The sequence below is a fragment of the Gavia stellata genome, chromosome 4 (assembly GCF_030936135.1).
Source record: "Gavia stellata isolate bGavSte3 chromosome 4, bGavSte3.hap2, whole genome shotgun sequence".
Taxonomy (NCBI): Eukaryota; Metazoa; Chordata; class Aves; order Gaviiformes; family Gaviidae; genus Gavia; species Gavia stellata.
Window position 1 is genome coordinate 25,958,719 of NC_082597.1, and position 18,134 is coordinate 25,976,852.

The following is an 18,134-nucleotide window of genomic DNA, read 5'->3' on the forward strand; positions in this document are numbered from 1 at the left end:
TGCTTTATTCCACCTGTATTTCTCAACCACTCTGCTTTGGAGCTTTGCTCTGCCCAGTCACCACCATTTAGCTGGGGCAATATAGAAAGAACTCCTCTTTATCTGGGCAAGAAGTCCAGACTGCCTGCAGATTTAGGAAGTGTGCTCTTACTCTCTTTTAAGATAAGAAATAACTCAGAATCTAGTCCTGAGCTAAAAAAGGGAAAAGATAACACACTCAAGTAATATATATGCTTTCTAGTTTAATGGCTGCATGAAAAATTTATAACTAGATAAAATAAAAGCTAGGTTGTTGGGCTGGCAATGAAAGCCATGAGCTTCTACCACAGAATCACAGAATCACTAAGATTGGAAAAGACCTGTAAGATCATCAAGTCCAACCATCAACTAACACCACCATGCCCATTAAACCATGTCCCACAATGTCTCGTCCACACGTTCCTTGAACACCTCCAGTGATGGTGACTCCACCACTGCCCTGGGCATCTTATTCCAGTGTCTCACCACTCTCTCAGTAAAGAAATTTTTCCTAATACCACATACATGACAACTGCTTTTTTTTTGGTATTATGTACAATTGTTTGGTTTTAATACATTAAACAAATTACCTGGTCTTCAGAAATACTAATGGTATCTTTAAACACAATCCATTCAACCGTTTCAGAGCAGGGAGGAGTTGATAAAGACCCGTTATAAGTGTAGTATTTGTCTGTTGCATTTGGCAAAAGGTTCAGCAAAATAAATGGTTCTAAGGCAGCCTGTTTTCCTGAAAAAAAAAAAAAAAAAACTTAGAGTCAGATAGTTAAAATACTGCAGAAGCAATGAATACATAGAAATCACACTCTCCAAAAGAGTTACCATTATAGGAGCATGCTAATTTTGAGGCTTTTCAAAATTTGGTCTCTGGAGAGACTAGCATACAAATAAATTGCTGAGCCTTCTCTATTTAGTTTGAGTAAGTATTGTTCAAAACCAACTTTGTTTACTTGGGAAGGTGTAATGAATTACTCCAGTAATAAATAAAGTAATCAGGACATTGCTTCACAAGAATTTGTAAGTTTACTTGTAAATGTCCAGGATGCCAAATCTTTGTCTCACACATGAACTTCAAAGAAATAATATGTTAAATCTGTGTTCTTGGTCTCATGACATGGCTTCAAACTCTCCCTGAATTTGGTCAAGTCTTAACCTCTGCAGAAAATCACTGCCTGGGGAACTGTTGCCATGTTAGACCTGAGAGTTATATTACTCATGACCACAGAAGCAGAATTTCTGTGGATCAGGGGTTTTTTTAAATGGTGATAGTACAGTGAAAAACTGTTAAAGCTTTACACAAAGCAGAGAAGGATGCAAAGACCTCCTCCAGGAGAGTCCTGTGAAAATAGTGTCATGTCTTTCAAGTCAGCAATTTATCTGGTACCTTGTCAGCTGGGAGCATGCATGAGGAATTGCTGGGAGTCCATCCACAGAAAGCTAAGTTCGTGCTGGTATGGCAGTAGGGTCCAGCAACAGAAATTGGCAGAAATGGTACCAACTTCCTCAAAGCAGATTTTTTTTAGTCTGTGACAATTATCAATCTGGTGACAATTATCTGCCTTATTGTCTGGTGCATCCAAAATAATACTTGTTTTTTATACCTTGGAATTATGCAGATACTTATATACCTTATTTCAATCTAAAGTTACTTATTTTAAATTTCTCCCTATTTGATAAGTATTCACTTATGAATATCTAATGAATTTTCAGACTGTGTATTAACTTGTGGTTTTACAGATATGTTACTTCTTGAGCCCTGTACAGATTTATCACCTGTCTTTGTCTTTATAATTCCTTACAAATTTGGTGAGAGCAGCAAATTACATTAACAGTTTACTACAAATCATTGATGCTTTCTTTCTGTACAGTGACTGTTCCACTGAGTTAAGGTTTAAGAGCTGGCTCCTCCCCTCTCTCTTATCCATGTGTCATGAAAGGGGAACGTTTAGCAGTGTCGAGCAAAGCCCATCCTTGTATTTCTCCTGTCAACATGTTAGTCAACCTTCAGACAAGCTATCACTGCTATCTGGTATGTGTCTAGTTAACGCATTCGTCCTTCAGTAAAAATGAATGGCCAGGCCATTTTATATAGATGCTTGGGGACATGAAACTTCTTATTTATAGTAAGAATCCTGCCATACATCTTGCAACTTTTAATTTTAAAATGCCCTTTAATGTGATTGACAGCCTAGATTCTAAAATCAAACACCTACAAAGAATCATGAGAAACAGAGAGTTTGTCTGGAAGGAACAGGACTGCTCCTCTGCAGAGCTTGAGAACTCAGCAACTGGGATTCGAAGAAGCACAATGCAGATATGACTGACAAGGACAGATCATGTACATCGGAGACAAGGACAGATTGTGTGCTATTCACTTTTCTTCAGGAGGAACAACTTGATTAAGTCATGACCTGAATTTCCAGAGCTCATTTGCATTTTATTCAAGAAAATTATATTCTACTTGTTGAAGTGCTGTGTAGCGGCTGTATCTTGAATCTTGCTGCTGATAGTTTTACAGCTCCTTCCAAGGCTGTAGGACAGTATCTGCCTTGATGTATTACTTGTTCTCCATTGTGTTTCACAGAAGATGGCACACAAAGATAATGAATCTTAACTGTTTTGTATTTCCCCCTCCTCTGCCTTTGTAATTTATGAAAGTTGCTCCCTTTTATATTTGTTGAATGGTGTTTGTTTTCTGGAGAAAAACAATCTTGATTTTAGTGTCATACTTTTGAAAGCTTTTAAAATAGTGGACTAACAGCTTTTTACACTTCAACCTATTGATCTTAAGGGGCTTTACAAAGCTCAAGCATCATTACATATAGGAAAACTGAGACAAAGTTAGCCATTTACTTAACGGGTCATGGCCATGAGGTAAGAAAATAGCTCTCTTCAAGACACTGCTCGTTCATGTTTATTCTTCTGTGAAGCCACCATGAAACTGAGTTAGAAACAGAGCCCAGATCTCCTCATATACCACCCTGAAGTCCATGCGCTCTGATGTGAAACCGCAAGGAATTCTAAAACTCCAAAGTGTCAACATTTGGTTTGAATAATGCTAGTACAAATATAATATAATTGGATTATTTCAGATTTACACAGGAGCTACTGAAGAAAGAATTAATCTCTGCTGAGTCTACTGAATACTGATATTCATACAGTCTTGTAAGACACATCTTGGATGGCTGCAACAGTGTTATTTGGCTTCCAGCCACATATAAAAATCCAGAAATGTATGATTAAGAAAACTCAAAGAATAAATCAGACACTTCTCTTAATTTAGCATTTAAAGAGTTGCAAATTCCTCATGATAGTTATATTTATTCATTTACACTTACTGCTGTTGTTACAAATATTCAGTGTTGGGGTAAATAAATCGTAGAATCATAGACTATCTCAAGTTGGAAGGGACCCATAAGGTTCATCAAGTCCAACTCCCTGCTCCTCGCAGGACTACTTAAAACTAAACCGTATGACTAAGAGCGTCATCCAGATGTTCCTTAAACCCTGACAAGCTTGGTGCCGTGACGACTTCCCTGGGGAGTCTGTTCCAGTGACCGACCACCCTCTCAGTGAAGAATCTTTTCCTAATGTCCAATCTGAACTTCCCCTGATATAGCTTCATTCCATTTCCTTGTGTCCCATTGCTGGTCACCAGAGAGAGGAGATCAGCACCTCTCCCTCTGCTGCCGCCTGGACGCATTCTAATAATTTGATGTCCTTCTTATATTGAGGTGCCCAAAACTGCACACAGTACTTGAGGTGGGGCTGCACCAGTGCAGCATAGAGTAGGACATCACCTCCCTTGACTGGCTAGCTATGCTGTGCTTGATGCACCCCAGGACACAGTTGGCCCTTTTGGCTGCCAGGGCACACTGTTGACTCATATTCAACCTACCATCAACCCAAACCCCCAGATCTCTTTCTGCAGGGCTGCTCTCCAGCCTCTTGTCCCCCAGTTTGTATGTATAACCAGGATTTCCCTGTCCCAGGTGCAGAATCTGGCACTTGCTCATGTTAAATTTCATACAGTTGGTGATTGCCCAGCTCTCTAGTCTACCCAGATGACGTTTGCTGTTTCTAACAAAACAGATGTGGCTGAGCTCTGGAGAACCATGCTCCCCGATGTCTGTAAGGTTTCATAATTACACTGAAATGGAATTTAGTCTAATCAGTAATCAATAAAACACGGAGGTAGACTTACCAAAACGACTAACACTATCTACTCCATTAATGATTGGATTATAATCTGGATTATCTTCTAGTCCAATCTGTTAAAAAGAAATTGCAATTTTAACAGTACAGGCTTCATGAAAAAAAATTGAAAGTTGCAGTTTACCACCAAAATTATAGATGATTTAAAGCAGAGCAAATGTATTTTGCCCATTTGCTTTTCTGTAAGAATAAATTAGAAAGATAAATGAAAATTTTTAACTCAGTGATCACACACTGGAACCAGTTAAATTCAGTTTGAACATCTGCCGTGTTTCAAAGCTTGTTTAATGACACAAAAATATACTTTGTTTACCTCAAACAAAATTGATAAAGCTCTTAACTTTCCATTTCCTTTAATTGCCTCTTCGAAATTTGTAAACTGATCTGCATCATAGCAGTAGATTTGCATCTGAAAATAAAAATATATTCAAATGTTATATATATACAAAATTAAAAAAATCAATCAATTCAGTTATATATATTCCCTTTTGAGAAAAAATGTCCAAGCAATAAATTTAATTACAAATATATGAATTTTTTATCTCTCTCACATGCATTATCTGAAGATACAGAATGGAATTCATCAGCTGTTAGCTATCTAAAAATGACCTCTCTTGGAAAACCGCTAAGTTTGCAGGAGTTATCCTTTCAAGGAGCACAACACTCTCCATGGATAATACAGTAAGCTGAGATAACTTGCTGATACTGGACATCTAACCTAGAGTACTCAGGTGAGATGAATCCTGAAAACAGTGGTAAAACATGAATAATAAGACAAGATGTCCCTACTGCATCTGTCTTGCAGTAAGTATAGAGAAGCATTGGTAATAAAAGATTACCAGGTATTTTGTGCCCACATTTGACTGCTGTCATGGGCATTGGGTTTGTTGCACCCCTTCCTCTCTTTCTCCAGGTGCAGTTGGGAAATCTCCTCCAGTGCCGGGTCACCAACATGAATGGGGGAGTGTCCTGCACCTACTAGCTTTTCATGTGATGGTGGCAGAAGAGAATATTCTCTTTGATGCCTTGGTAAGACAGGTGGAGTGTGAGTCGGAATTTTTAAATGGCTAATGAGGTAAAGGAAAGGACACTGCCCAGGGAAAGCTCCTGGCTCACAGCTCTCCACGGAGTATAGGACAATCTTGGCTCTATTGCTTTGCTGTGACATAGAAGTCCAAAGTGCTCGGAGTGAGGAGCAGCACGGCTGCCTGCCACAATGACACCTTTTTAACTAGAAAATGATCACAACACCATGTTGAGGGACAAACATTTGGTGTGCAGAGTGCCCTCGTGGATCTCTGCGAGAGCTGCTCCTCTCCTCCACCCGATCCCCATGCTGCTGCAAACTCTTCTGCCAAACCAGCCAGGAGTATGCTGGCCTGGCTGCCTGCGAATGCAGCCGCACCCAGGACTTGCTGTCACATTGGGGCTCCTGGTACACCGCTGCCAGCTCTTTCCAGTCCAGTGACATGGGCCGCGCTTTGTCTTGGTAAGGCCCAGCAGCTCCCATGGGCTCTCAGCAAAGCTTTGAAAAGTCCATTTACATTTTAAACAACCAACTGCTGTGGAATATAATGGGCCAAACTCATAGGAGCTTAACTGTTAGTGGGAGCTTGAACTTTGTCAGATTAGCAGAAGTGACTTCTAATGTCATCTTAGAAGACATGTGAAAATGCAGTTTAGACATTCTCAACATGCCACGGAATTACGCCTTATGCTGCCCTTCTAAAATGCATCATTTAAATATTATTTATTTAGTTTTAAGTGAATGCTTATATTTGCAAATAGACTTTAATCAAGTGATAAACAAAGGTATTTATTAAACAATATTACCTTTTGCAGAATGTCAAACCATCAAAATTGTCAAAATCTATTCTGTACTTTACCTCAAGAGGAAATTTTTGTCCTTCTAAACTATGTTCTGATCCGTCTGATGACACGTTGCATTTTCCCCAGTGAAAAGTGATCTTGCTTGCTTTGAATACTGTGTCTAACCCACCTCCACTTACATAATAATCATTTGTCAGGTTAATTTCCACTGAAAAAAGAGAGAGAGAGAGAGAGGGAAAAAAACAGAGTGTCAATATAAAAGACAGCCAAGGCATCTATGTTTCTCGTATTTCAGGACAAGAGGAAATGGCCTCAAGTTGTGCCAGGGGAGATACAGACTGGATATTAGGAAAAATTTCTTTACTGAGAGAGTGGTAATGCAATGGAATAGACTGCCCAGGGAGCGTGTGGACGTGGCATTGTGGGACGTGGCTTAATGGGCAGAGTGGTGTGTGGTGTGGCGTGTGTGTTTGTTTTTGTGGTTTTTTTGGTTTTTTTTTTTTTTGGTAATGGTTGGACTTGATGATCTTACAGGTCTTTTCCAACCTTAGTGATTCTGTGATTCAGTATTAGGTGCTAAAAGGTAAATATGATACATTGATTTCCCTGTATTTCATAAGCAATTGGAGAGGAAATTGGTTATTTAAACTAAGTAAGAAATGAGGTAATTCACTATTAGCATGGAGAAATATGTTTTGTTTCATGCTGCAATTCACAAAACAGTCATCTAATGAACTGCACTATTATATTGGTCTTCTGTTGTCTGAAACTAGCCACAGACCTATGCAAAAAAACTCAGAAAACTGGCTTAGCCACCAATCTGACTGTCTAAGAAAAGAAATTCCTGAAATACATAGCTTCCTGAAAGCACCTGTGTTTTTAACAAAAAGGAAAATACACCCCCCCCGCCATTATTATCATAATTCTAGATACAAATCATGAGGCAACACAAGAAAAGAAAATTCTAGCCAGTTCCTAGGAGGACTGTCCTGTCTGTGAGACTCCTTAGCTGCGGAGCAGTTTTCCATGGGAGAAGGTGATGACAGGTCTTCAGCTGGACATAGCTGTACACAAACTGTAGATGGGACTGAGCATTTGTCTTCTGGAGGGAATGAGCAGGGTGGAATAGACTGAAGCCCCACATCTGCCCTTCCCACCTCCAGTGATTGTGGATTGTTTGACCTAAAACTGCAAATGTAAAACTGCACTAATGGAGTTCAGTTTCATTACATTTCTTTCCTCAAAAGCCTGAAGGCAATTTTAACTGCAAAGCTTAGCAGTTCCTTTTATAATATTTGAATTGCTGTAGATGAGGAAGAGCTCAGTTCACCTTTATGGACTTTAAAGAATATTTCCTCAGAGATCTCTTGAAAAGACAAATGCACTGTTTATCTCAGCTAGTAGGGCAACAGGAAAGTAAGTGATTTGTGGAATAGTATGTAGGATGTACATGATGGGGCCAAGAATGGAAATTAGGATCAATGACAAGAAAAGAAAAGAAAAGAAAAGAAAAGAAAAGAAAAGAAAAGAAAAGAAAAGAAAAGAAAAGAGAAAAGAGAAGAAAAGAAAAAGGAAGAAAAGGGAAGAAAAAGGAAGAGAAGAGAAGAGAAGAGAAGAGAAGAGAAGAGAAGAGAAGAGAAGAGAAGAGAAGAGAAGAGAAGAGAAGAGAAGAGAAGAGAAAAAAGAAAGAAAAGAAGGCGGCTCATCTAAGGGTCCTACTGGAACTGGTAGAAGGTCAAAGACAGTTGTTAAGAGATTCCTTCCTCCATACCTATGACCAAAACAGGAAACAGTACTTTGAACAAGCAGCTTTTAGTTACTCCTATCCTGGATTTATAAGTGGTTGCAAAAAGATTTGTCTGACAATGTAAATGCCACCATAAGCTTCTTTTATAGCTGGGAGAAACAGGCACTTGTAGGCATAAATCACTTCTTTCTAAAATACATTTCTAAGACAGGTGAGACAAATTGGACCATAAAAGCACCTATTTCTCTTCTTTGACTGTAAGAACAAGTCTAAGTGAGTAATTCAGATGCAAGTGTCTACATTATAGGTGTGTCTGTGTAGGTGAGATGAATCCCATCCTGAGTTTTTTGAAACCACAGCTCATCCATGAAGTGCTTCCAGATGAGTAGGTAATTTATTCACACTTTTAAAAAATCATTTGCTAAATTACTGTTTAGCTTCAATGAAGTGCTCATGATGGGATGATAGTAATGATGTGATTGCTTTGGCTCTATCTGTCTGTGCACATGATTTTAATTTGTGTGATTTCTTTATTATGCTTGGCTATTGTCATCACCTGTTTTTTTTGTTAAATGGATAAATTCAGAATGCACCAGCTAAGGAAAAGTGAAATGAAAATGTTTCATTAAAAGTTCTTGGTTGATTGTCCGTCCTATATAATTTTTCTGACCTCTTTTAACTCCAAACCTGAAATTTGACTTTTTACCTGTTTTGCCAGTGTTGCGAATGAAAGTATCTTCCAAAGTTTCCTTTTCCCATCCATGGAACTTAAGTTTCTTCAGATTCACATTTACTTGGGTAAGATCTTCATCTATATTAATAGGAGATTGTTTGGCACCATTGCAGGCTGAGTATTTCTTTCCCCAGTTCTTTTGGTTCAAAGTTCCTAGAAATCAAAACACTTGCGGTAAATACATTTAAATCCTAAACTGGCATCCATATATTTTTTAATGTGGGAAAGTTAAAACACAGTTTGTAATCTGTGATCAGAGTATCTGCCCTTCTTTTAGGCCTCATCTGTAGCAATACTTAGCACACCTACCATTGCATCCCACCTTTAACAGTTAAGTCACTTTTTGACCATTTTAGACATCATACATATATGCTTAAGAATCTCTAGGGAAAACAGAAAACAATCAAAAACCCCCTGCACACAATATACAGAAATAATAAATAAAACAGGGCGGGGAAAAAAAAAGCTTTCAGGTGAAAGAAATTGGCATTAAAAAAAATTTGGGAATTACTGCAAAACCCTCCTTTCCAAATAACTCTTTTAATCATACGAATGTCATTAACATTCCTTCTGACCAATGAAGTCAGCCATCCAATAATTTTTTTAAATAAATAAAAGTGATAAGATCTTTTAAAAAATCCTTACACAGAGGGAAAAAGGTAAAGTGATTCTACCCTGAAAAAGGAAGAAGGTTAGTGATGCTCTGGCTGGAGAACCTGGCTGCATGGCCCGGCTTTGCCCATGGAGGGCCATGCACGCACACTCCAGCCATCTCCCTTTGCAGCTGCCGGACGAGAGCAGCCAGGAGGTCCTGTGCTGCAGCAGGCACCTTCCCCAGGGCACAGGGGCTGCATGGCATTTCACTGTGGCCGGTTCAGACATAGACAACATGACACAGACCGCATGTCCTTCACCAAAGAGTGATTATTTTCCATAAGAAATGCTCAAGTACTCTACAGATCAGCGTGAGAGGTTAGCAGCTGCTCTGAGAATCTTTTGTGTATATAATATAGTAACATAAACAATACAATATTTTGTGTATGTTTATGTGTTTGCACACATATAAGTATTTTTTTCCTGACAGGGAATTCTGGTGACACTTCAGAGGGCTAATTAAAACCAAGACTTGACTGTGTAGACCTAAGAAAATATAACTGCTTCAGTTAGCTTCCCACTTACTAGTAGTTAAGAGCTAATTTTAGTGCATCCAATGCACACATTTGAATTCTATTACACATGTTGAAATGAGCCAGTGCTCATTTACAGGCCGTTGCGCTACATCCAAGTCTGTCAGCAGAAGATTTGCTGTATTGTACCCCAGGCAAGAACAGCCCTCATATTGCACTCAGAAAACACAGAGAGGGGAGAAGAGATGCAGCCAGTCCTGTAACCATGACAATAGGCAGTAATACAAGATGCTCATCTGGATAGCTAGCTACCTAGAAACAAACCGGAGCTAAATTATTCAACAAGTATCAAGTCAAGCAAGTTACCAGTATCACCTTGCTGCATCGAAATTACTGCAGGTCAGAGAGTATATAAACCCATTTATTTCTGGAAACTGTTAGGCACAACAGCCAAGCAAACCAAAATGAGTTTAAGTCACAGGGTTATGAATCTGAATATCCTGCAGGTGGGGATTAGAGCCCCATACCAAGCAAGCAGTGGTCCCCTTGGGAATGGCACATGGGGTAAGCTTCCAGCTTCTCCTCAAGTCACACTTGTCCTGGACATTAGCTGTCAGTTACAGTTTATCACCTGGATAAATAATGCAATATCCTGATTTCTAAAGTGCTTTTCATAACAAAAGAGTGGCTAATATTTCGCCTTTACTCTCAAAAGTTCCCTTAAGAAATTCTGAGCCCAAGTCAACCAAAACTTGGAGATGAATCTGCTCAGATCTTCTATAGTGAATTTTCTAACAAATATTGAAGGCTTTAAAAACCAAGAAAGCCAATTTTATTTAAATATAAATTAGAATCATTAACTTTAAACAGAAAAGCCTCCAAACAGGGTCAGACAGAACAGAAATAACAATTCTCAGCTTGCCCTGTGCATCCTTGCAGACAGGCCCTTGTTTCCAGGTCTGTTTTCAGCCAGCTCAGTGATTTTCCAAGCTGCAGCAAACTCTTTTTGAAAGTCTCTGCCAGTTTGGGCTGGGCTGGCTGCCCATGGCCATCCCTTGGAGTTAGGCTGCGCTCCCCACTCCATGCTCTGTTTCTTTTGCTCCTGCCTTCTGCCACAGCCCAAGACTTCCCCAGGCTCCTGCTGTTACCCCAAGGCAGTAGAAATCTCCTTTCTGTTTCCACTGACATACCCACTCCCATTGCTCACCTGCAGTCTCTCCTTCAGAACATCATCACGAATCTTTTCCCAAGATGCATTTTCCTTATTCCGCTTTTTCCACCACTGACATTAGAACTGATTGAAAATACTACTGTTTTCTCTCTCCCACCAGTGTACTTTTGGGTCCTTTCTTCCATGCTTCTTTTGATGAATGTCATTATCCCATTTTTGCACCTTCCCTTTAAATTCCCTACTATCCATTATCACATTCAATAAAAACAAATACATTAAAATTAAAGAAACTATAATCTCCTTCCAACTTTCATAGTTTCATATTTTGTGGTTTTGTTACGTAGAATGTAAATTCTTTGACTTGCTAGTTGCTGTCTGTGTCTCAGTGTGTAATACAACAAATTTGTAGCATGAAGCTAATTATAATAGCAATCTTAGCTCATCCCAGAGACAATGTCATGCCAACACTGTAATCCATCACAGTGTCCTGAGCCAGGGCACGCGGAGTTACGTACGATGCTGGCTGTAGGCAGTACAGAGGTGCTGTGGCCCGACTAAGGAAGTTTGTTCTTTCACTCTGGATGTGAAGCTTTTCATAAGTATTGCCAGAAATAAATGAGGGCATGGTGGTGTTGGGTTGATGGCTGGACTTGATGATCTTACAGGTCTTTTGCAACCTTAATGATTCTGTGATTCTGTGAATACGAGCGGATTTATAGAGTGAAACAGTTGGGGTTGCGGACCATATGTCTTTCAGAAGGTTTTTCCCTCAGCCTAGCTCTGTCTGGTCCCGTGGGCTGAATGCCCATCGGCTGCTGAAGTGCATTAGGTACGTTCCTGCAGCACATCTCCTGTTTAATACCAGTTGACGAACCCATGTCACACACTGTGAGACAACTCTACCTTGCGAACCAAAGCTTGGCAAGTGGGGAGCAGCCAGGAGGTTTGCTTCAGGAGTCCACTCCTGATCTGAACTAAAGCATTAATGTAAATGCAGCCAGTGTAGGCAGCAGGTGGTAAAACTGCTGCAGTTTACATGACTTGCAGAAAGCCAAAGTAAAAGCAAAAGAACCAAATGTTTTTAAACAAGAGCAGATTGTTTTACTGTAGGTGTTATGATGGAAATCATAAATCAAAGCAGTGCCAGCCATTTTGAAAAATATTGTTGAAACTGAGCTTCGAAAATGAATTCCCCCAAACTGTGCTTTGGAAATCTGAGGAGAACAAAAATGTGCATGATCTGTCTTGAAGAGTGCACAGAGGAAGCAATGTTTGTCAAAACTGTCAGCTCTGGAGAAGCAACTCACAATTCACAATGAAGGAAAATGAGCCTGAACACAGCAGATTACAAGATAATGGAAGACTACCTATACCATAACCTTTACCACTCTTCCCCGGGGCAGAATATCCGAAGAAAATTCTCCTACCCTTTCTTTCTAGCAGATGTTCATACCTAACTCTGCTCCTCATCCTTAGCCCCAGTGATCCCATCCCAGCAACAAGCATCCAATTCTCATTTCGTCCTCCACTTCTATCCACTGCTGTCTTTAGAAGATCTGGCCCACAAGGTGTTACTGCACTTCTGACTTTTGTAAAAATACTTGAAAGAAAAGCATCTGTGAAACAACTCTGTGTGTGTTGGTATCCTATGCAAGCGGAGTGAGCAGGACTGAAGACAAGCTGTGAAGCTGAGTGGGCTGTGGTCCTCCCAGCAAGTTGCCAGGAGAGGGGTTTCTCAGCATGCTCAGATGCTACTACGTGCGTGTCTGCTGGGCTGTAAACCTTCATTATGAGTACTGCTGTTTACTACCATGTATCAGTACTGGCTGAATGTAATACACAATTTATGAAAAATGGAAGATATCTTTTTAAATCAATGGAAAATATGCACAAAGAATTTAAAATGCAAACCTCAAATCCCATGAATGGTATTCTGAAGACATGAAACAAATACTCTGCATTTCTTCTTTGTACTGAATATGGATGTAGAAGAAATACGATCTTAAAAATGACGCTTTGGGCTTTATGGGATTAATAAAGATGTCAGAAAGTTGCATTAGGGTGGAGATATGTTTTACTTGGAAAATTCTACTTCCCAGCACTTCACTTTAGTAACTATTTTCTTGAAATCACAGAGTTTGCATTCTGAGCTCTTATTACGATCATGTTTCTCATGAATGGGCATACCTCTAGCATGTGCTCCCTCAAGAACTGTAAGAAGCTCTAGCTTTAATGACAGTTACAGAAAAAGAAATGCTTTAAATATTGATGAAGAAACAATACTTCCTTCACAAGCGTAAGCTTTGAAACACAGGGAGGTTAACATCATCACTGTTAGATATTTACTGTTCAGATAGAAATAGGGATACAATATAAGACCACGTAAGTTTTAGACTCTAACCAGTTACAGAGTATAAACACTGCTTCTCAAACTGGCAATAATGGGTAGTACAGAAAAAAATCATAGGTCTGATTCAGGTTTTCCATTGCTCCTAACTTGTTTATTATTTCATGATTTAAACTGATGTGAACCCTAGGGTTTATGTTATAGATGAAAGACAGCAGAAAAGAGAGATAGATTCTTTACCTCTACTTAATTTCTTCCTCTCCATTTTTCATCAGCTTTTGCTTTCACAATGATATCATTACTTTTATAAGTATAGATTAGACACATACAGGAGATGAAGGATATCGCCTCTGTGTGGACTGTTAATAATGGATTTGCCTTATCAGAAATGTTATTGACTTACCACTTTGAAGTGCTAAGTGATTTCAAGGGTTTTTTTTTTAGAGCAAACACATTTTATCTAAGAAATAAGAAATCAGAAATAAGGCCATGAAAAGATGTAGGTACTTATACTGGGACAAAGTTTAAATTTAGATGTCCAATGAATACTGCTCTGAACACCAAACTGTAGAGCTATTCTTTTTTTTTCCACTTTATTTCTGCTTCACTATTTAGAGGAGACGGAGATCAACAAACGTCAGGATGCTTCACACCATTAATAGCTATAGCATTTAGCTTATTACCAAAAGTTGCACAATGCAGTCTCTAACCCTCCAAGGCAGAAGAATGATTTCAATTCACATTCTGAATGAGTGCACTACTGGCCCAAAGAGAGAAGTACTGCCAATACTAATCTTGTGAATGTTACCATAGCTCATATTACAAAGGCCATAGCATAACACATTGCATTCTAGGGAAACATTTTGGTCATCAAAAAAATGGAAGGTTTAAGTTTTGCGTATTATTGAGTAGAAGACAACATTTCTGCTTCATCTTGATCTTCATTGTAAGGATTTTTGGGTTTTGTGTTTTTCCTCTCCAAAACCCCCAATCATCCCCCCAAGATGTTCATGATCAGTCTCATAAAGTTTATAAAAATCCTTCAGATTGAAAAAGCCCAGACTTTAACAGGTGAAATTACTTGTCAGGACGGAGTTACAACCACAGAGAAGGAGTTTTGTCTTCCGGGTTTGGGCTTAGCCAATTATTATGACCATCTCAGTGATTTAATTGCTTGTGGGTTTTCCAAGACTGGATTGCTTGCCAATATCTAGGTCAAGTGTTCAAAAATGAAATTATACTGCTTATGTTAAAGAGAATCAGCCCACAGAGTAACTGGATTGCCACTCCAAAAAACTTTAATAGCATTTGAAGCCTCGAAGTTCAACACTAATAAAGTAACTTGCTTTTAAATGAGCAGGAGCCAAATATATTTATCCCATGGATTTTTCTGGCACACATACAGTGACAGAGAAATGAATGCAATACATTTTCTTACTGTAGGGTATAATATTTCAAATAAAGCGAACAGAATCAACAAAAAATTCTAGCTGCTTTGCAACTAGATGCATTCGAGCAAGCTAAAACATCTAATCTATTATTTTGTTTAGTGCCTTATTTGTCATTTTTGTATCTAAGTATCAGCATACCTACATTGCATTCTGTGTATTGTGCGCATGTGCACACAAAAAAACCAGTATGTACTGTATAAACACAGACAAATACAGACTTTTGCTGAGGGGAATACCCTAAAAGATGGCACAGCAGTAACCTGTCTTCAGCTGAACTCTGGTATGTTCATCTTCTCTGTTCCTCATCTAAAATATGTTGGACCACTTACCTCTTATTAAAATCTAACTTAGAAGATGAGTCAGGAAAATTCTGATAAAACATTTTGTTATCTTCAGATTGTCGGATCTTTCTTTCATCTTTTGTTTATTTCTTTGAACATAAACTTTATGCTTCCTTCACCTCAACAGTCACCGAGACATTGCTCAATAAAATAACCAAAAAGTAACTGGGTGAGAAAAATGTTTTGTTCTTCTGCTTTTTCCCCACAGAAAAAAACCCATCAGATAGAATAAACTACAGTTGTTGAGATACAACGGAAAACTGTAATCAGTATTACTAATACAGTGGCTGTCTGGTGATTTTTCTTCCTGGGAGTCAGTTTGATAATGATTCATAGTCAGACTAAGTGAATTAGTGAGCAAAATGCGTAGGAGGATAAATGCCAATGGACAGCTTTCTTTCAATATAGCAACTGTTTGCTGTTCCTCTTATCCTTCTTTCATCCCCTGATAAATCTGGCCATTGCAGGCTAGTTAGAAAATATATAATCAAACTCCTCTATGCCACAGAAATACAGATTATCACTGATGCTCCATTTGCAGCACACTCAATGGGATAGCTGTTTAGACTAGGAGAAGGATTATGGGAGAAACTCAGTCAACCTTTTAAGAGACCTCTTTTCTATAATTCTTGTCCCATTGCTCCTGAATTTGCATATAAGTGCTGCTGGAGAATCATGTAGCAATATATAATGAAAACTTGCCAAGTAATTTTTTGTAATGAATGTAGTGTTAAGATCTAAGCTATATTTTTCAAGTAAATATGAAGGAAGGAAATTTGGTACAGTGCCAAATGGGAAAATGTCCAGTAAAAAAGAAACATATTCTTCCGCCTGCTTTTATTTCATTTTTGACAATGTGTGAAGCCCTAATTGGAAGCCCTGAATACTTCTAAACCTTGCTCTGAGGAATTCAGGTTGTAGCAATGATTTCCTTTGCCTTTAGTAATACTTAAGATCATGAAACTGAATACAACACTGTTGAGTGACAAAGATCATTCCAAGATCACAAATAACCAGAGCTGAAAACAGAACTGGAATACATGGTGCTGACTCACTTTTAGGCTGACTCACTTTTAGGCTAAGAAATAGGCAATGCCTTTTGGCTAGAGCTGAAGAACATGGCCTATGACTTCATTTCATATACCCTACAGTTGCACTTTTTTTCATGCTGGGTATTACAGAATTAGCTGTCAATTTTGTGTCATGGCAATGTCAAAGGCCTGTTTGGTCTTCCACAAGAAGAGGACTCCCCACCTGTTTTTGAGTTGTTTGGCATACTGCTAGCAAGGAAGGGAGAATAAAATGGGATGATCGCAGGCTTTGGCCTCTAAAGCCACCCTGATTTGCAAAATAAAAGCAACAGCTTTCCAACATTGTACAGCCCCATCACAGTTCAGCTGTACTTCCTGGAAGTAAAGCTTACTTCCAAACTTACAGCTACTGCACAGAGAAGAAGTGGATGTATATCGTCTTTCTATTGGTGAACAGGGGCATAAATGAAGCTTATGGAGGTATCTCCCTCTGCCCCATATCATGCAAGTACCATTCTACTAGAAATGTAATGGCTGCATATGATAAAGATTGTGTTGACTCAAAGCTTGCACCAATTTTAAACAGACCAAAAAAAAATGCACTTTAAAGGACCATCAGCTGGAGCAAAGAAAAAGGAAGCAATAATCTACTTCAAGTGCAGCATTTAGCATCTGTCTGATAGCTGATGTAGTCCCAGGAGATGAACACAATGAAACCCATCTTCGACAGCAAGAGACCTTATTTTTACGAGAGTACAGATCACCATCTAAGTCTAATGAATTGCACTATGACAGTCTTCGCGTTTCAGTCCTCATTATTACAAGGTAGACCCTGCTGTATTTTAGAAATTATCTTGGGTGGCAGAACCAGGCATTTAGTACAGAAACAGAATGCAACAACGAATTTTAAAAGAGAGCATGTAATTTCCTCCTTCTCAGCTTCTCAACAGATCAACAGATCTAACAATATTGCCTTTCACTGAGAAAATCAATACGGTTTCCTTTTCTCTCCTGCTGTGGTATGACCTCCCTCCTTCCCCCTCTCCACTTCCTCCCTTCCCTCTTTCCTTCTTCCTTCCTTTCCTCCCTTTCTTCCCTCTTGCCTTCCTCCCTCCTGGACCACTAAATGTTAATGAGCAGTCTGTTTAGTTCCCTGAAAGTCCTGTGGTGGTATACCACAGGGGCCCTTTTTCCTGTTACCAAACATGTGCATTATTATGTTGCTATCACCTAGGAAAATAACTTCTGTCAGTTCTAGCCTATCTACAAGAATAATGTGTCTCATAAAGGCCACAGTCGTAAGTTCTGATCCAAAGCCCGCTGCAGTATATAAATAAATCATAAGTAGGTTCTCTGGGCTTTGGATCAGATTGGCTGTGCATACATAAAAAACCACTACTAAACAACACTAGTGGAACCTTGGATGCAAAAATTCCATAAATAGCCATGAAAAAAGTTGGCATTTACCTTTGAATAGCAAAAAGGCATTTATTTCAACTGTGAAGAATACCATAAAGATCCTGAAAAGCAAGGACTAGACAGAAATAAACCAAAGCAAGACAAATATAAGGATAAAAGACTACTGTATTACATCACTGCCCAGTCAGTCCCAGCAGCTGCCAGCAGATAAATTACCCTAATGTCCAAAAGGACATAGAAGTAATTCTGTTTTTTTGCTTCCCAGGTTCTCATTTTTACAGAGCTTCAATTTTTATAAAATGAAGCTCCCACGTATCTCCAGAAGAACATAATACCACAGGAAAGCGGGATTTCTTTTTAGCATCTTTTAGCAGGACTTGGTACCACACTTCTATGGGAATGTCAATACATACTATGTTTGCATAATGGTAAGGATAAGAGGAGGTGATGGGCAGGAATTTGTTATATACTATAATATTGAGCCATATGGATTTCTTAAACAGAGCTATAGCTGTATGTGTGCTTATCTACACAATTTCTTATCATAGTTTATTTTATATTTTAGAAAGTCAATTCTAGTTCCTAAGATGGCTCTTTAGCAAGGACTTTGACTGCAATAGCAAAAAATTTAATTCTTTTTCCCTTTCCCCCCCAAAATAAAAGAAAATCCCTTGAAAAATGTTAAA

General features: G+C 38.8%; 1 protein-coding gene across 1 annotated transcript in view; it reads right to left on the reverse strand.

Moving 5' to 3' along the window:
• PTPRZ1 (protein tyrosine phosphatase receptor type Z1) overlaps positions 1–18,134 on the reverse strand; it is a 102,851-nt gene that overhangs the window by 57,761 nt on the left and 26,956 nt on the right. Inside the window, exons 3-7 of the mRNA XM_059816096.1 lie at positions 8,535–8,714; positions 6,138–6,289; positions 4,565–4,660; positions 4,241–4,307; positions 609–766 (exon numbers count right to left, since the gene is read on the reverse strand). Coding sequence (XP_059672079.1) covers positions 609–766; positions 4,241–4,307; positions 4,565–4,660; positions 6,138–6,289; positions 8,535–8,714 — 653 coding nt within the window. The remainder of the gene's footprint in view (positions 1–608; positions 767–4,240; positions 4,308–4,564; positions 4,661–6,137; positions 6,290–8,534; positions 8,715–18,134) is intronic.